Source organism: Primulina tabacum, chromosome 1 (genome assembly GCF_025594145.1).
Source record: "Primulina tabacum isolate GXHZ01 chromosome 1, ASM2559414v2, whole genome shotgun sequence".
NCBI lineage: Eukaryota > Viridiplantae > Streptophyta > Magnoliopsida > Lamiales > Gesneriaceae > Primulina > Primulina tabacum.
The window spans coordinates 58,659,897-58,679,763 of record NC_134550.1 but is presented as its reverse complement, the minus strand read 5'-3'; the positions used below and the strand labels follow the sequence as shown (position 1 = coordinate 58,679,763).

At 35.7% G+C, this 19,867-nt stretch overlaps 3 protein-coding genes across 5 annotated transcripts; 1 reads left to right on the top strand and 2 right to left on the bottom strand.

Annotated features, from left to right (window-relative positions):
* Positions 1 to 142: 142 nt before the first annotated feature.
* On the bottom strand, positions 143 to 2,796 carry LOC142555373 (G-type lectin S-receptor-like serine/threonine-protein kinase At1g34300). Its single transcript, XM_075666214.1, has one exon. The coding sequence runs from the start codon at positions 2,696 to 2,698 to the stop codon at positions 305 to 307; it is 2,394 nt and encodes a 797-aa protein (XP_075522329.1). The 5' UTR covers positions 2,699 to 2,796; the 3' UTR covers positions 143 to 304.
* A 3,389-nt stretch (positions 2,797 to 6,185) lies between these two features.
* On the top strand, positions 6,186 to 11,279 carry LOC142555355 (glutathione synthetase, chloroplastic). 3 transcript variants are annotated; one of them, XM_075666186.1, is made up of 12 exons: positions 6,186 to 6,639; positions 7,071 to 7,240; positions 7,517 to 7,592; positions 8,462 to 8,592; positions 9,365 to 9,487; positions 9,560 to 9,645; positions 9,770 to 9,845; positions 9,924 to 9,993; positions 10,089 to 10,210; positions 10,453 to 10,592; positions 10,676 to 10,868; positions 10,940 to 11,279. In XM_075666186.1, exons 1-12 carry the CDS (start codon positions 6,331 to 6,333, stop codon positions 11,061 to 11,063), a joined length of 1,620 nt encoding a protein of 539 aa, XP_075522301.1. In that variant the 5' UTR covers positions 6,186 to 6,330; the 3' UTR covers positions 11,064 to 11,279. The 3 variants fall into 3 exon arrangements, with proteins under 3 accessions (XP_075522301.1, XP_075522309.1, XP_075522317.1); XM_075666194.1 differs by having other exon boundaries at positions 9,560 to 9,652; positions 9,777 to 9,845; XM_075666202.1 differs by having other exon boundaries at positions 6,370 to 6,664.
* Positions 11,280 to 16,659: 5,380 nt separating this feature from the next.
* Positions 16,660 to 18,405, bottom strand: LOC142555345 (U-box domain-containing protein 20-like). The gene has a single exon (XM_075666175.1). The coding sequence runs from the start codon at positions 18,122 to 18,124 to the stop codon at positions 16,775 to 16,777; it is 1,350 nt and encodes a 449-aa protein (XP_075522290.1). The 5' UTR covers positions 18,125 to 18,405; the 3' UTR covers positions 16,660 to 16,774.
* Positions 18,406 to 19,867: the final 1,462 nt, after the last annotated feature.

Genomic DNA, 19,867 nt, shown 5'->3' with positions numbered 1-19,867 from the left:
GTCTCTATCATATATAGTTTTATATATGTATATATCTTGTGATACATGCAAAACAAGTGTGTTCAGTATTATTCGAAGCATTTTATTTTTTGTGGAGTGTGGACAATGACGGAAAGTAGGATCAAGTATAGTGGACCATTAATTATGTTAAAAATTGTTATCATATATATTATAGCTGGATAAATTACAAGGCACTTATCATATAGTACAGCGGGATAAATTATTGCTCTAACTTAACTTTTCAAAAATTTTGCATGCACATGCTTTAGAAACAACCGCACCACAAGAAATTCATTTATTAAACTTATATATAAAATATTACTGGCTTCTTTGGTTCAGTGATCTCGATAGTCCCCTCGAGCATCTTGGCCACCTTCCCCATCGATGGCCTCATATCAGGCCTGTCCTGAAGGCACCAAATCGCTGTCTTCACCATGCGATTGACGATATCAAAATGAGCTCGAGAGTCGTAGCTCTGCTTGATCCGATGGTCCAAAATGTCGTCCACGTTCACCTCCTTGAAAACCTTGTCAAACGCCCATCCGGGCAAGAACCATTGGTGACTCTCAACCTTCAAATCAAGTTGCTCGAAGTTTCTTGAACCGCTCACCATTTCCAGGAGGACTAATCCGAAGCTGTAAACATCTGCTTTTGAAGAAATTGGTCCGGGCTGTGTCCATTCTGGTGCTATGTACCCCCGGGTTCCACGCAGTCTTGATACACTCACCATGTCCTCTTTCTGCTTCAACTTGGCTAGCCCAAAATCCGAAACCTTGGGGCAGAAATCATCCCCTAGGAGTATGTTCTCGGGTTTGATATCACAGTGTAGAACCCACTCTAAGCATTCTTCATGCAAGTATGCTATGGCTCTAGCCACGCCTAGAGCGATCCTGTACCGAATATTCCAATCGAGGATCGGTTTCTTTTTTGAGCCAACGATAGGAATTGTTTCTTGATCCATCTCTGAAGATTTGACCTCAACCTCTTGGAACAGGAAGTCACTCAACGGCCCATTTGGCACGTGCTCGTATACCAATATTTTCGTACCCTTTTCGGCACAAAAACCCCACAATCTAACCAAGTTAAGGTGGTGCATTCGAGAAATAATCGTAACTTCAGCCCAAAATTCAGCATCACCACCAGTACTATTATGCAAACGCTTGACAGCTACGACCCGACCATCACTTAACTTTCCCATGTAAACGATACCAAAGCCACCTTTCCCAATCTCTGTTGAAAAGTTATTTGTGGCATCTTTAAGTTCAGCATAGCTAAACCTCTTCGGTCCACCGGAAGGCATAACTTCAAGGCCAAATGTCCTAGCCATGTCTCTATACTTGATGTATTTTTGCAAAAATGTCCAGAAGAAAAACACCCCACTGATAAGCTCAGCTGCAAATAGAGTGCATATAATCAATATATTCCTAGTGTTGGTCTTGGACCCAGTCGGGGGTAGAGGAAGGCTTATTCTCTCCGGACAAATAACCTCCATCAAATCGGTCATGCCAGTGAAGTTAGATACATCAGTTTCAGACTCGTCGACTCTCAAGAACATGGAGGTCTCCGTCCCTGGTGACCAGTATCCATCAATCATCTTATCTAGTTGTAAAACACAATAATTTGTTCCATCATACTTAAACATGAATCCAAGACAATTCGGAATAGCTAGACAACTGGCTTCACATGTCGAAAAATTTGTGGTCATGATGTTACTCTGATTCAACCCTCCTGTGAAATTTACAAAATCCAATCTCAAAAACTTGGTCCTTCCAGTTTCCTTGATAGGAATTTTTCGTTCGCACGAGTCATGCGCTGCTTTCTTGAATCCAGGGGGGCAAACACAAGAAGTTGAGAGATTTGACGCATCATACATACATATAGAGTTTTCACCACAAGTGCCATGAACTGTACACAACTGAAACACAGCTTGCCACCCTAAAATCCATTGTCTTGACCCGAAATCAAAACTATAGAGCCTAAGATTTCCATCATCATCAAGGCTCAATTTTCTCAACATTTTCACCCCAAAATCCATTGCATAATAAATAGAATTCTGACCATATGTCAAAATTCCATACTCATTCAAACTTTGAAAAGAAAAATTACCAAGATTAATCCAGTAAGTATCATTAGTACTCACCAAAAAGAGCTTCCTCGAATCAAACATGAACTTACCATTTTTGGATGTAAGAACAGTTCCGTTAATGTTTTGTCCAGGAAGAATCGTATCAGAAGGGAAATGAAAACTTTGAAAATTACCATAAAGAAGATTACCGGTAGAAAGCAACGAAAGCCCACTCCCATTTACACGATCAACAGCCCGAAAGGGCCAGGAGTTCCCCCTATCATTTGACGAATTCACCAGCCGCAGCTCAAGGGAGGAAGAGATGAGCAAAGAACCGGAAGCGGACACAGGAGAAAAGATATTAGCCGACCACACTACGGCGTCTTGTGAGACGTTGTAGAACCATACTGAGAAAGTATAGAGGTTTTGGGAGCTGGGGAGAGGTAGAAAACCAGCGGCGAAGGAGGAATTCGGGGAGATTAGGATTTGGTTTTGGGTTGGAAGCCATGGGGAGTCAGAAACTGAAAATGATGAGAATTTTTTTGGCGGAACTTGGGAAGAAGAGAAGTGGAAAAACGAAAGGAAGAGGAGAAAAAAGGAGTAGAAATTGGAAGACATGAATGAAGATCTCATTGAAGATGGCTCTTTACAAATGCAAGCAAGCTTTCAAATTTCGAAGAAGAGGGACCAAGTTTTTTGGAGATTTCTTCTTTCGAAGCAGTGTTTTTTTTTTTCCCCTTTTCGGTGTGAAATGGAGACCAAACAGGACTGGCTCAAGCAGCCTGCAGGGGTCAACGGTTCGTGGGTTTCGGTCAGTTTTTGTCGCTCGGTTATATTTAACCAATTTAGCATTTGCCCCGGTCTGCAAGTGAAGGGGCTGGATTTCTTTAAAAAAATAAATAAATTTGAAGTATTTATTTGTTTTTTTTTATTACAACGCATGAAATTATGGGGATCCAAAAAAAAATAGATCTCTTGTGAGATGGTCTCACAAATCTTTATCTGTGAGACGGGTCAATCTCACCGATATTCACAATAAAAAATAATACTCTTAGCATAAAAAGTAATATTTTTTCATAGATGACCCAAATAAGATATCATTCTCACAAAATATGCTCCGTGAGAAAAAATACATATAAAGATATTATAAAATTTGTAACTCATTTTCTATTGGGTGTATATGTTATCCATATTTTATCAATAAATTATTTATACATATATTTATTTTTCATAAATATCTAGTACGCACAAAAATAGAACCATTAAAATATATTTATTTATGACGAAAAATTGCCGTTTACCAAATTTTTGTAAAATTCAATTACGTAATGCGTTGAATAAAGTTTTAAATTTTATTATATCATTATTTTTATACACCATTAAACATTTATTAACACGTTAAATAAGAGGATAATTTCATAAATCTATCACCATCATAAACCAAATATAAAAATAAAAAGTTAAAAACACAAAAAAAAATTTGTTCAATTATTATATGAAAATAATAATTATTATTAATAAACATATATTTGATTTACATAAATATTTATTATGTAAAAAACCTAAAATTAATTAAATATATATTTACTATATAAAGTATATTATAATAGACATGAAATCAATACGTATTCCCGGAAGCCGATACGATTTTAAAATTTTATACATGAGTTAGAAGTCGTCGAGCCATCCATTATGGCTATGTATCGTGTTGACTAAAGAATTGGATTTTATTAAATTATTATTTTTTTAGACACAATTATTATCATATTAAATGGATATTATCTTGTGAAACGGTCTCACGAATCTTTATCTGTGAAATTGGTCAACCTACCGATATTCACAATGAAAAGTAATATTCTTAGCATAAAAAGTAATAATTTTTTATCGATAACCCAAATAAGAAATCCATCTCACAGAATAAGGCCGGTGAGACCGTCTCACGCAAATTTTTGCCTTAAATGAACATGATAGTTTCATAATATAAGCACTTTGTTAGGTATGACAATAAATTTTTAATATTGTAACAGAGAATGTTGCAGTAAATATTATAATGTTGAATATTTATCATTTAATAAAAAATTATTAATGTCGATATCGCTAAAATTAACTTTTTTAAAAATCTTACAGTAATATTTTTAATTATACCCTTCATAAAACTTTAACTGCTCAAAAAAAAAAAAAATCTAATCAAAAGAGCACATAATCAGATATAGTTTTATGTGTTACACCACTTTCTCAAGTGTTTGGTCATCCTCAACTCCTGAATCTGATGGACCGTTGCATCGACTGTCATCCCATGGGTGCAGCTTTAAGAAGCTTCCTCATCCGATCCAGTCCGCCATAGAGCACATAATCAGGGATAGTTTTATGTGTTACACCAACTTCAAAAGTCGGATTTCTATTATCTTAGATAATCTGATCCGGTTAACGTAACGTAGTAGCTTAGCAGCTTTTGGAATCTTCAAGAATGCATCATTTCAAGACGAAAAACTGTCCAAAGATCATGATTTCTGCAAGTCTATGGGATATTGTGGATCTAATTGAACGAATCCCAGAAATCCAGATACAATCACTCGAAACGTTTCTCAATGGGCTGTGGTCCTTCACTAATCAATCGTCTTCTTCTAATGTCTCAACTCTCACGTCCAACATGCAATCCCCATTGAGCTTCACCGACGACTCCAGCGAAAAGCAAGCTGTATCCAGACGAGAGAAACGGTTGTTTGTTGTCTGTTGATCAAGTGGAGAAAGATGAAGAACTGGAGCCGTTGATAAAATGGGAAGATGAAATTAGTACAGGCAACAGGTGATGGTAATAATTGGGAAGATCTTTTGGAAGCCTCCATCAGTAGTACTAATTCATGCATGGATTCAAGGAACAATTGGCAATTGGAAGTGTACAACCCCTCCTATGTTCTACAAACTCCAAGTACTTTTTATCAGCCACATAGAACAAATTTCTTTCATGGATCTTGGACGTAGCCAGAAATTATTTTAATCATAGGCTGCGAGGAGAACATTTTTTGAAAGAGTATTGAGATGAGAACAAACCTGACCTCTGAGCCAACGAAGGTTGTGGGGAGAACAACAGGTTTTACGTGAAATTTCCAACTAGTCTCTCTTATTTTCATTTTGGGGGGACGACTGTGAAAGAAAATCCTCTTAAAATGGACTAAAAATTGAAAATGCAAGACTAAAATTTAAAAAAAAAATCTCAATCCATATTCCTCGCTAGGCCCAAAATGTAGACTGGGCTGGGGCGGGGGGTGGCTCCGCCCCTGGCCGTCTTGCCCAAATACCCCTATCCACTCTTGGGGACTTTGATGAAAATAACATGATCGAAAATTTTATTTGGATTCTTGGCCTGGATGCCCATGTCACGAGCAAATACGTGTGCCCAAATTGCAATGAAGTTAATTCTCAGTAAAAGTAATTAAGCTAGTAGCAAATAATTTTATTCCTATACCCAATGTCTACACAAAGATTCTAGATTTTGAGGAAATATCAAGTTCGATATCAAAATATAATAAATTCATCCACGACTAAAACATAGATATCTATCTATATTTGAGTCTTCCAAATTTAATAGATGGACACTATGAGAATTAACGAAAAAAATTTGTGTGAGACATTCTTATGGATCATATTTTGTGAGACGGATCTCCTATTTGGGTCATTCATGAAAAAATATTATTTTTTATGCGAAGAATAATACTTTTTATTGTGAATATCGGTAGTGTTGATCCATCTCATAGATAAAGATTTGTGAGCTCGTCTCACAAAAGACATACTCTTAATTAAAATGTTTTGTTGTATTCTTATAGATTTTTTTTTAAAAAGAAATAGAAAGCATTGTGAGTGTTTTACTGGTTAAAATAAATTTAATTCAGAATATTTTAAATAGATATACTATCGATTTAATATTAATATCATTTAAAATAACTTAATGAAAATTTTCTATTCGATATGGAAAAAAAATTTGTGAGAGATGGTCTCACGGATCATATTTTATGAGACGAATTTCTTACTTGAAATGTCCATTCAAAATTATTATTTTTTATGCTAAGAATATTACTTTTTATTCATGGAAAGTATAAATACGGCAAATACCGAACACGTGTTAGACTATCGCCTCCACTAATCGTTTTCCCCCCGGCCACGGCGGCGGCCAAAGTAAATGAGGTACACACCAAAGTTCATCCTTCGCGTCCAGTAAAGTGACCAAGAAAAGGCAGTGAATTAAGATCGCCGACTTCGCTTTCTTCATGCTTTCAGATATCACAATATCCTCACCTATCGCTCTTTTTCATCATAAATCAAAACTGTCTCATCTTTCCAAACACAAGATCGGATTTTTTCAAGTTCATTTTGTAGAACCCTTTAATATTTCCATGGCGAAGAGTCTGCCTTCATCAGTAACTCCATTGAAATGCGGCCGAAGTGAAGAGATTGAGAATAAAAAACCAATCTTTGATCCTCACAAAATTGACTCAAAATTGGTTCAGGAAATGGCTTATGATGCTCTGGTCTGGAGTTCTCTTCGTGGGCTTCTTGTTGGGGACAGGAATTCGCAGGTTGAAATTGAGTAAAGAGCTGACAGTATAATTTCTCTCCTTTTTGGCATTATCCTTTTTTGTTTCCTTGAATTCCAAGAAGTTATGTCTTTATGTTTTAAATTGTTTATAATGTCATTAATTGCTATCGATCCGGGCAAAGATAGGTGATATTCTAACTTATTTTGATTGTTATTCTTCTGATTTTCCCATAGTCTTTTGGTGAAAATTTTTGCAGTGAATTGTGAGGCTCGTATCTGATCGTTTTGCTTTTAGGTGTAAAGTTTAATCATTTGATGCCTGGTATTTTTAGCTGATTTAGTTCAATGCTGCTTTATATTTTTGACAAAATTTCTGTTTGATGTCCGAGACTCAACGTGGAAACGTTTTTTATTGTTAATCCTCAGCTGAATCATTAGTTGGTTTTAGTTATAATATTTATGAACTTGCAGAGATCAGGAAGAGTTCCAGGGGTCGGCCTGGTTCATGCTCCAATATCTTTGCTGCCTCTGCCATTTCCTGAAAGCTGTTGGAAGCAAGCTTGTGAAGTTGCTCCGATTTTCAACGAACTCATTGACCGTGTAAGCTTGGACGGGAAATTCCTACAGGATTCGCTCTCTAGGTTGAAGCATTCCTGCTCTAAGCCAAACACACATCTGTATATCCATCCATTCATTCACCATTTAGCGTAAACTGATGGATGACTCAAATGCATATTTAGTGTGGGGTTTGCCTTAATGTTTAAGTGATTGAGTGTCCTAATTGACCATAACCATACCTTTGTTAAGTTTTTGTTGAATCAAGTAATGCAAAATTTGATCTTTTATACGTTTCCTTTTTCCTTTTCTATTTTTTTTGTTTCTCTGCAATAATTGCATTACTCACCTTCTATTTCTAGAACCAAACAAGTGGATGCTTTTACATCTAGACTCCTGGATATTCATGCCACAATGTTAGACAGCAACAAGATAGAGGTATCTTCTTGTTTGGATTTACTTCGTCCGAAACCAATTGAACTAGGTTTGTCGTAACTTATAATGATACTTGTTTTAGAATAATGTTACTGTTTTAGATTGCAAATTTTGTGGAAAAGAAGATTGAGGTAAATTGTTCTATTCAAAAAGTAGAGAGTAGAAATTAATCCAACAGGGTTAGGGTTATTCTTCTTTGACATATAGTCAGCTGGCAAGAATTACTCTATTAACGATTGTAAATTAAAATTTTCAGTTCATTCAAGTTCTTTCTGCTATTTTAATTTTAATTTATTTTGATTTAGTTCTAATAGTTATTTTGTAAAATAGTTAAATGGTTACTGATAATTTGCCCAAATGTTATTTTTTGTGTTGCAGATTTAGAAACTACCTAATTTTTTCCTTTTTCATTCGAGTAATATGCATATTTAAATTTTTTAGAACCTATGTTTCCTTATCCATGATGCCACCATTGGGACATTAAGCAATGAAGCCCCTGATGCATGGAAGTACTATTAGAACTCGAACATCAAGTGAACGAAAATGTCTATCCTCAACTTATACTGGGTGAACGGAAAATAATATTTGAATTCATGTTATATTCAAATTGCATAACTTGGGAAGAAGGATTGTTAGGCTTTTAGGGCTATCAATGTTTCTATTATTCTTTTTGGCATTTTCCTCTTCTTGTATTGGTTATCTTTAATTATCTTTTCCTTGTACATTATTAAACTATTCATAACACACATCTCAACTACATTTGTGTAACTTATTGCAATCTCTAAACTAATTTTGATTAGATCGCTGAAGTAGATAGTATTTTTCTCTACTTTGTAGGGAAGGGTGCTGATTTTTAGATACTTTATATTTAGGATATACGCTTAGGACTACATCGCTCAGACTATATGCTGGATGAGCAAACAAATTTACTGCTCCAAATAGAGCTCAACACAATTTCATCTTCCTTTCCTGGACTGAGCTGTCTTGTTAGTGAACTTCACAGGTTATTCAGGATATTTTCTTATTTCTTTCATTTGTATCAAATAATATTCTTATTTTATTTATGTATTGTCATTTTCATCATGTCATTCATATTTTTGTTCTTTTCCATTATGTTATCCATATTAACGTTTATTGCATCTAAAACATTACTCCTGAGGCGATTTAATTCCATTTAAGTAAGCCCAAGGCTGTCTAAAGTAATGCTTACGATTTTTCGGTTCTTTGTTGAACTAGAATATGGCACACAGGTTTTTATTTTTATCTTCTAAACGTGTTTCTTCCAATAGGACTTTATTTATTATTTCCGTGTAATTTTATGTAGACGTCTAAAATGTTGTGATGAACAGAAAATAATAAGACCTGTTATGTATAATGTACAGAGTGAAATCTTTGTAATAAGTGAAAGTTTAGGACAATTTGGATCCTCTACAGTCCTGTGGTGGTTTCTATGTCATCTTAGATTCTGATGGCTATTAAACAAACTGTTGTCAGTTTTTGTTGCAGCGATTTGATAGCACTAAAGTGCATATAGTTTGTCAGTTTTGCAACTTTTGGATTCTATTTTCCGTTTCTGGAGAAAAAGGTTGGGTGCAGTAATAGGAAAGATAGGAGGAGAATGTGGAGGGTAGCAGCTTCACTGATCGATTATTCCCCATTTTGTATTGGAAAATATTGCCCTTGTATCTTTAGTTTGTTGTCTGGGTTATCAATAACCCACAAATTATTCACAATTAAAATTAGGTGAATATAAAGAGGGGTATTGTTATTTTTAGGAGCCTGCTTCATCAGTTCAAACAGCACCTTGTGTTAGATCCCGGAAGGATTCCACAAAACGATGCGGTTGGTCGGTTTGCCGAGGCAATGGCTAAAGCTTGGATCGAGTATAATAACCCAACGTTGGTTAACTTATAATATGCTGTTCTCTCCCTGAATTTTCTTGTCACCATCTTAATTAACATGCTATTCAGTGCTGTAGTTATGGTCGTGGTTCAAACTGAAGAACGGAACATGTATGATCAACATTGGCTTTGCACGGTATTAAAGGAAAGATATCCATTTCCGTACCGTGAATACTGAATTTACCCTTTACAACATTTTTATGTATTATCATCCTCTTTTTTATTATTTTTTCGTGAGATTTCTTCTGGATATATATCCTTAGCTAGATAATACATATCATGTTAGAAGCATTAGAAAGACATTGGCGGAGATTGATGCACAAGGAAATCTTCTGCCAGATGGAACACTTATTGTGTAAGCTTTAAATGAGACTTCAATATTACCTCAAAGTTGGTGGCTTGTCTGCTTGAACCTTTAGAGCTACACTTGTAGGGATGGTGAATCGGTGGCAGTGGTTTACTTTAGAGCTGGCTATGCTCCAACTGATTATCCTTCAGAATCGGTGAGTCATCTTGTTTTTTGCTTTGTGTTTCCCCTTTAGAATGAGTGAACTTGCCAGTTTTTATTCTGTTCGCCTGATTTAAAGTTCTCATGTAGGAATGGAAAGCTCGTTTACTGATGGAAAAATCATCGGCAGTCAAATGTCCTTCAATTTCTTATCATTTAGCTGGCACCAAGAAGATTCAACAAGAGTTGGCAAAACCCAATATACTCGAACGGTGATTCATCTACAGCAGTTTTGTAAATGCAAAATATCAGTAAATATATTAATAGTGAAGGTTTTTGTTACTCGATATGAATTATGTTGTTTTCTTTTGATTTTCAAGTTTATTCAAGCTGTGACCTTGTATTTTGAATCGAGGGTGAGAAAGGGTTCACAATGATTTTGTGAGTGTGCTCAAATTTTTGCAACTTGTACCTTCCATGCGTTCTCAGATTAGTTTCTCTGTTTTCCTAGCAGGTTTCTTGAAAACAAAGAGGACATTGCTAAAGTAAGAAAATGCTTTGCTGGGTTGTGGAGTCTAGATGATTCAAACATTATCAAGGATGCAATCGAGAGACCTGGATCTTACGTCATGAAGCCCCAACGGGAAGGAGGAGGTAGGTCTAAGTTCAGACTTGTTATTAAGACTAATGCAAATTATTGCTATAATCATTGACGTGTTTTCAACTTTTCCATTTAGGCAACAATATATATGGAGATGATTTGAAGTTGGCACTCGAAAGAATGGAGAAGGTCGGCAATGAGGAAAATGCAGCCTATATTCTTATGCAGAGAATTTTTCCAGCCATTTCTCCTGCAATTCTAATGCGAGAAGGCGTTTCTTTTAACGATAACGTTGTATCAGAACTTGGGGTGTATGCAGCGTATGTAAGGTGAGAAATCTAGCAATGATGTCTACCGAAAGAAACAATCAAATGATTATATGACTTGAAATTTTTTACAGGAACAAGGATAAGGTGATCGTGAACGAGCATTGTGGTTACTTGATGCGAACGAAGGTCTCGTCTTCAAACGAGGGTGGCGTTGCAGCTGGTTTTGCAGTTTTAGACAGCGTGTATTTAGTTTGAATGGTGAGTTCTTGTGGCTATGTCGATGAAGTTTTTAGGGTGTCTGTTGTTTTGTGACTTACAGGATACATACGGTGGGCAGGCTTTGACATTGGTTAGCAACTTAAAATATTCTTGGACTTGGTTTAGGTCGAGGGTGCAAATGAATTTATCTAACCTTGTGACCTTTTCAAAGAAGATTGTATACATTATTTGATCCGTATTCGAAATTAACAACCCAAAAGTCGAGTTCGAGCATGTTTGAATATACCCAAATTATTTAATCTGGTTGCAGAGTTTAAAGTATTTTACAAATTTTTAAATTAAAAGAAATTGGATAACATTTACTTAATTTTCGAGCTCAAACCAATAATTACCTCCAAACAGATGAATAATTCGATGATAAAGAATGTTGAAAATTCAACAAGCAGCGACTTCTGCCTCGTATTTGCAAATTCCTTATATCAAAGTTTATTAATTCTTTTATGAAGTGATATGAATTAATCTTTTAAAACACCTAGATTTGTAAGAAATAAGTAAAATAAATCCACTAAACACATATAATAAATACCACAATGAAGTGAAATAAATCCCAATATATTTCCCACGGCTGAAATTAATTAGGCAAAAACCTGTGTGCGACGGTCTCACGGATCGTATTTTGTGATATGAATATCTTATTTGGGTCATCAATGAAAAAATATTACTTTTTATGCTAAGAGTATTATTTTTTATTGTGAATATCGGTAGGGTTGACCCGTCTCACAGATAAAGATTCGTGAGACCGTCTTACAAGATACCTATTTAATTAATTAAACAAATAAATATGCATCAAACATCTTCAAAAATCTACACCAGTTTCTAACCCAGTCCTAACTATTTTCTGTCATTAAATTTTCATTTATTAAATGGCCTTTTTGTTGGGTTCGGAAGCGTAAAAAGAATTTTATTGACTGAATTTTGAGAGTAGCTACAGCACACTCCTATATTTTGTTGTTGTTTTTCTTACTTCTCTTCTTCTACATTTCACGTACATGAGAGCCAATTTATAATTAAAAAAAGACACTTAGACTTAAACAACACTATTAGAATGACGACCATTCCTAAGATTAACTCTTCATTCTTCAAGCTTTGACCATCCTTTCATATGCAATTCTAGAAGGTTATTGACATCCTTTGATTTCCCAAGATTACAAATTAATTCAATTTATCACCCCCTCTTAATTTGTAATCTTGAGTTGCTTCTTGAATTTGTCGAACTTGTCGATAGTGATAGCTTTTGTCATAATGTCTGCTGGCTGATCATCTGTCTTGACAAACTCCATGCATATTTCTCCTTGATTAACCAAATCTCTTATATAGTGATGTCGTAGTTCGATATGCTTGGATCGTGCATGAAAGACTGGATTCTTCGTCATTGCAATTGCTGACATATTGTCACAATGAATTATTGTTGCCTCGTCTTGCTCAAATTTCAAATCTTTCAAAATTCTCCTGAGCCAAACTGCTTCACATGCTGCATCTGTGGCAGCTATATATTCTGTTTCTGCCGAAGATAATGCTACAGATTTTTGTTTTCTTGAACTCCATGATATCACATTTGATCCTAGACAAAAAATATATCCAGATGTGCTTTTTCGGTCATCCACCGATCCTGCCCAATCACTGTCTGTGAACCCGATGAGCTTACAACTATTTTCCTTCTTAAACTCAATTCCATGATTCTTTGTACCCATGAGGTACCTTAAGATTCTTTTTGCTGCTGCCCAATGAATCTTACTAGGTTCATTCAAAAATCTGGAAAGCAAGCTTACCGAATGCGTGATATCCGGCCTTGTGTTGAGATAGATCAAAGAGCCAATCAATTTCCTGTAGAGAGTGGAATCAACCTTTTCACCATCATCATTAACCTGAAATTTTTCATTCAAAGCCATAGGAGTGGAGACAGGCTTGCATTTGCTCATGTTGAATTTTTTTAGAAGATCATCAATGTATCTTTCTTGAGATAGAAAAATTCTTCCTGGACTCTGCTTTACTTGAATTCCAAGAAAGTATTTCATGAGTCCCAAGTCAGTCATCTCAAAATCTTTCATCATTTTATTTTTGAATTTTTCCACCATGACTTTATTGGTTCCAAAGTAGATGACATCATCAACATAGAGACATACAACCAAGAAATCCTTTTCAACACTCTTCACATATAGAGATGATTCACTTGTGCTTCGGTTGAAGCTGTTTTTGATGAAAATAGCTATTGATTTTGCTATTTCATGCTCGGGGTGCTTGCCTCAACCCATATAATGCTTTCTTGAGTCGAAATACCTTGTTTTCTTTACCTTTGATCTCAAAACCCTCAGGTTGCTCAACATACACTTCTTCTTGAATCTCTTCATTTAAGAATGCTGATTTTACATCAAGTTGGAAAACATTTACTTCCAACTGTGCTGCTATGGATAAAACAGTACGAATTGTCTCCATTCTTGCAACTGGAGCAAATGTTTCTGTGAAATCAACTCCTGGTTGTTGAGAATATCCTTTTGCAACCAGCCGAGACTTGTATTTTTGAATCGATCCATCCTCATTGTATTTTATTTTGTAGACCCATTTTAAACCAATGGCTTTTTTTCCTCTAGGCAAGTCAACAAGCTCCCACGTTTGGTTTTTCTCAATTGTGGACAATTCTTCTTCCATTGATTTTGTCCAACACTTATCTTTTGATGCTTCTTCAAAAGATTGGGGTTCACACGAGAACAATCCAAGCTCAAATGAATCGTAGATGTCACTTAGTAGTCTGGTCTTTCTTGGAGGGCTTTCTGAATCAGATTCTTGATTTGTGGAAAATTCTAGTGTAGGAGCTTGAGATGTACCAATTTGAGAAGTTACTGGATTATCAAATTGATGTGATGCCATGTCTACAGTTTCTTTCTCTTTCCAATCCCAAGTAGCTTTCTCATCAAAAACAATATCTCGAGATACAAAAATTTTGTTTGTTGATGGATTTAGCAAACGATATCCCTTGGATTCATCGCTGTAGCCAATGAACACAAGTTTCTGGCCTTTCTCATCAAATTTCTCGCGATCTTGGGATGGTATAAGTGCATAAGAGATGCTGCCAAATATTCTGAAATGATCAACTCCAGGCTTTTTCTTGTACCAAGCTTCAAACGGTGTTTTATTTCTGACAGCTTTGGTTGGAGATCGATTGAGAATATAAATAGCTGTGTGTACAGCTTCAGCCCAATATAGATTTGGAACTCCTTTGCCTTTTAGCATGCTTCTTGCCATCTCCACAATCGTGCGATTCTTTCTCTCGGCTACCCCATTTTGTTGAGGACATCTGCTAACTGTCAACTGCCTTTTAATGCCATTAACTTTACAATATTCCATGAAAGGATTGTAGAGAAATTCTCCTCCCCGATCAGTCCTCAAACTCTTCATAAGATACCCACTTTGTCTTTCAACAAGAGCTTTAAATTGCAGAAAAACAGAGAATGCTTCCGATTTTTGACTGAAGAAATAAATCCACATCATTCTCGTGAAATCATCCACAAAGATAATAAAATATCTCTTGTTTCCTGGAGTAGGAGTATGCATTGGCCCACAAATATCTGAATGTACAAGTTCAAGTGGTGATTTTGCTCCCCATGAAGCTTGTGGAAATGGAAGCTTATGCATCTTACCATAAACACAACCTTCACAGACGTTATCCATCATTTGAATATTAGGAAGTCCGATCACCATATTTTTCTCTTTGAGCAATTGAAGACCCCGTCAATTTAGATGACCATATCGCAAATGCCACAGATTAGACAAATCCGCATTCTCGACCTTAAGTGCAAAATCATTGTTTAGTGGCAGCATGACAGGAAAAGTTTTGTTCTTCATCTCAACATTCGCGACAATAATATTTTTCTTTTTATCAAAAATTCTGCACCTTCCATCGTCAAAATGGACTGAAAAATCCTTTTGTATAAGTTGTCCAATGCTTAAGAGATTGTATGAAAGACTCGGAACAAATAAAACATCGGTAATGAGTTTTTTGTTACCTACGAAAGTCTGGACAACAACAGTTCCTTTTTCTTCAGCATTCCTATAGCTTCCATCACCAATAATGATGCTTGAGCTGAGGTTTAAGTTGAGCTCTACAAACATATCTTTATTTTCTGTCATGTGATTACTTGCACCGCTATCCAAATACCACTGATGTTTTGACTCATTGTCACTATTTTGAGAATAAAACAGAATCTCATGAATTTCCTTTGAAAAATTCAAAGCATCTTCTTTTTTCTCCTTATTTTGAAACCAACAATCCTTCTGTGAATGGTTAGGAATTTTGCATATCTTGCATTTAAAATAGCAATCCTTTGACTCATAATTTGGTTTTTTGCAAATAATGCAAGATTGAGAGTTACCGTATTGTTGTGGTGCCTTGACTTTCCAATTGTTTTGCTTCTCATTTTTCTTCCACTTCCCAAATTTTTCTTTCTTATATTTTGAGCCTCCAATTTTAGAATCTCCATGATTTCTTGAATCTGCTACTGCTGCTTGCCTAGATTGGAAGGTTTGATCCAGTGATGGAGTACTAAACGGTTAATTCTTTGCTCATGTGCAAAAAGTGAACCTGTCAATTCATACATAGTCATTTTTGACAAGTCCTTTGATTCTTCGATCGCGGCAGCGGCATGATCGAACTTAGGAGGAAGACTTCGAAGAATTTTTTCAACTACCCTTTTATCTTCAATCTTGTCTCCATTACTTTTTATTTGGTTGACAATATTCGAAACCCGTGAAGAAAAATCTTGTACCGTCTCTCTTTCCTCCATTTTTAAATTATCAAAATCCTTCCACAAGGATTGGAGCTGTAATGCAATTGTCTTCTCTGTGCCTTGAAATTCTTGCTTCAATATCTCCCAAGCTTCTTTAGCCTTTTTTATATTAAAAAGACGAGGAAAAATAGTTTTCCCTACTCCTTGTTGAATATAAGGCAGCGCCAATGCATCTGTCTTTTTATATTCTTTTTGAAATTTTGAGTATCCTTCATCGTCTTTGCTTGGTTCTTCTTCGAGTTCTTCATCATCAATCACATCCCAAAGATCCAAGGAGATGAAGAAAGTCTCCATTTGGCTGCTCCAAAAAGCATAATGTACTCCTTCAAAAATAGGAACCTGACTTGGAGAGTAAGCAAATAAACTGGATGTCATTATGCCTTTTTGAGAGATTCAGATGCTTCTCGTAAGCAAGGTCTCCACCAAAAAATATGGTTGGTTGCACGTGAAGCTGCTTTACGTGAAATTAAGGAAGAAATCAATAAAACCAAGGATGAGAAGAAGACAAAGAAGGCTGAAGTTTTCAGAAAGGTTCCAAGAGTAACGTGCCCAAGTGCTGGACTCAGATGTAAACCTGGCTCTGATACCAAATTTGTTGGGTTCGGAAGCGTAAAAAGAATTTTATTGACTGAATTTTGAGAGTAGCTACAGCACACTCCTATATTTTGTTGTTGTTTTTCTTACTTCTCTTCTTCTACATTTCACGTACATGAGAGCCAATTTATAATTAAACAAAGACACTTAGACTTAAACAACACTGTTAGAATGACGACCATTCTCAAGATTAACTCTTCATTCTTCAAGCTTTGACCATCCTTTCATATGCAATTCTAGAAGGTTATTGACATCCTTTGATTTCCCAAGATTACAAATTAATTCAATTTATCACTTTTGAGATTCTTGAAATCAAAATGGCCTTTTGAGATTCTTGAAATCAAAAGAATCTATACATTCCACGCTATTTCTATATAGATTCAATATCTTCAAAAGCTCAGTCACTTTCTCCTTTGTTGTTTCCTTGCAACCAACCTGCAAAAGCAACAGCAACTTCTGGAAAGCGCCTACTTGAAGTGCTTCAAGCGCAACAGTCCCTTCTCCATCTTCATCATCCTTTCCCAATCTCCATAGAATTGAAACGGAAAAGTCTGTAGCCAAATCCGAAACGCGTAACAATTTCTTCACCAGAAGTGGCACTGCTAGAACATTTTCACACACCTTGTTTCTCCCTTCCCTATGACTACAAATCCCATCCAAGACACCTAAAGCCTTCTCACATATGCTTCTTTCAGAATCCACGAGAATCTCGAGAAGATTTTGAACCATCCCCATTTCAAGAAATCTTGATATGACAGCTTTCTTGTCTGAATTCAGCTGAGATGATGTTATTATATAGTACATTGCTAACAGGCTTGCTTTTGTTGTGGTGGGGCAAATGGGCTCTTTGATCAACTTCACTAATGCATCTAAAAGCCCTTCAATCTTGACCAAATCCTCAACCATTTCTTGATCATTGCAAGAAAGTATTACTTTTAAGACTAATACCGCATTTCTTTGACCGGGCAAACTCCCAAATCTCAAGAACCACACGATGGATTGTAAGGATTCACTTGTGGACATATTCTTCTTTGTCTCCTCATCAAGAGGCGACTCTAATGATATCGTCAACATGGACAAGATTTCTTCATATAATGCAACGTGTTCATTGATAGAATCCCTCTTGGATAAGGCCTCAAATGCAGCAGATAAAACCCTGCCCGCCTTGTTCGAGACAATACATCTCTTGTTTCTATCACTTTCTTTAGCCAAAGACTTGATCATTGACACCAAACCTAGGCAAGATTCGTCATCATTTCTTCGTATTGCATCCTCTATTTTTGTGAGAATCTCCAAAACTTCATGGGAAGTTACAGGAATTCTAGGAGTTGGAATCCTTTCCACCCCATAAGACCTATTCTCCACACACCATTCTTGAATGATTTTTCTTATGGCATGATTAGGTATAGGCTCAAGATCTCTCAAGACCCTCTTAGTGATGGGACATGTAACATTACCCGCCTCGATCCACTTCTCGATGCTCTCCCTATCGTATGTTATCCCAGTTGACAACGTCACTGGATCTTTCATCAAGTCGAGTGAAATTGGGCAACGAAAATGGCTCGGTATTGCTAGCTCCATGTTAGCATTATCTTCCTCCTCCAAACTTTGCTTCTTTGCTGCACGACGTGCAGATATTCTCCTTCTCCATGTTGAAATCATTCGTAAAGCACGTAGTGAAATGGATCGAAACTATATAAAACAAGATAAAGATTGAAAACAAACGGGTATATATTGATCAAGAATAGATATGTAATAAGTTTGTTCGTTGGGTTTTGCTTCTTTCTCGGGAACTTGAGATGGTATATATAAGTATAACATATGTCGCATATGCTTTATGGGTTTTTGGTACGAATTTCAAAACATAGGAATAATAGTTTTATAAAATCAAGAAACGTTCAACACCGGCTTTGTGAGTTTGTGCATAAGGAAAATTGTTGGGAAGAGATTTGAAGATTGACCATTGAATATTTGGTAAGTCGGGAAAAAAACTAAAATAAAATATAATAATACGATTGAATCAAAGGTTTTGACCCGAATCCGTCAATGGGTCCGCGGGACTGACCGACTCCGTATGCGGTGGCGTGTGAAGACTCCAGGGACAAAACGGAAAAACGTGTGTCCATACTTTGAAACTCTCTGACTTGTTTACATGCAGAAACTGTTGTCGATGGGGCAGGGGAAGGTTCGGATGTCCGCTCCGGGTTTTAATCCGGGTCGGGCTATTCAAATGTTCATTGAACTATTTGTTATATCTTTGTACTATATATGTATAAATCAGATAAACAATTTAGATGGTGATTGACTAAACTATTTAAAATAATTTATAAATTCTTGCATATTTTATATTGTTTTAAGAGTTTATAAGATGTGAGGTTTTATTTTAAACAGAAGTGATTAAAGTGTTAGGATAAAATAATACATTGGATCTTAAAATTATTGATGAATTTGGTATATATAAGATCTTTTTGTTATGATAATTACAAAAAAAAAATGACATAAGACTATAAAAATCATATAATAGTTATTTTTTTGTAAATAATAATAACTATTCTAGAAATTGTAATGAGACGGGTGAGTTCGTCATCTTCATTCATGCATCCCCTATCTCACGAAGATTAAATCTACATCTCCGTCCTCATCACCACTTCAAATATAACTAGTTGAGTTGGAAAAAAAGTTTTCAAATTTACTTAAACAATATTCATACAACAATCCACTTGCGTATATGAATATTAGTATTATTTAAACAATATAAACATTAATAATGCATGGTTTGATAAACAACAAAGATGAAAACACATCATTATCATGGGACGACATGTTGGATCATGAACCATATTCGATGGTTATGGTCTTAGAATTTCTTTTTTTGATTTGTTAATCGTTGGGAAAAATTATATTATTATTATTATTATTATCATCGACGTGGGTCTGAAAATGAGGATAAAATCCCCATACCCACACCGATTATAAATCAATCACGAGTATAATTATAATTCTTTTTCTTGAGGATTTTAGTACTACATTTTTACAAACAATTAGTTTGCGGATGGTACCCTTCAATCTTCTAGACGAACGCGGAGGAAACTTACTACCAGCAAAAAATAAAAGACCAAAACAATTTAAACCAAGAAATAACAGAAAATCAGGGAAGTTGAAATCGAGCGTGTTAACGAATGGGACGATTCAGTTTCTGAAAAGCGTGTTTGAGGGAAATGGTTATAGGGCGGGCAGCATGAATCGATTCAATCAAAGACCAACTGATTTGGTTGGGAAACATCAACTGATTGACATTAAATATTTGGTGGTCCTACTAACATTTAAGTGTACATTAGCGAAATGGCCCAAACTTCCATTAATTTTGGGATGGGGCCAAGGAAAGCATCCATCAAACAAATCTTT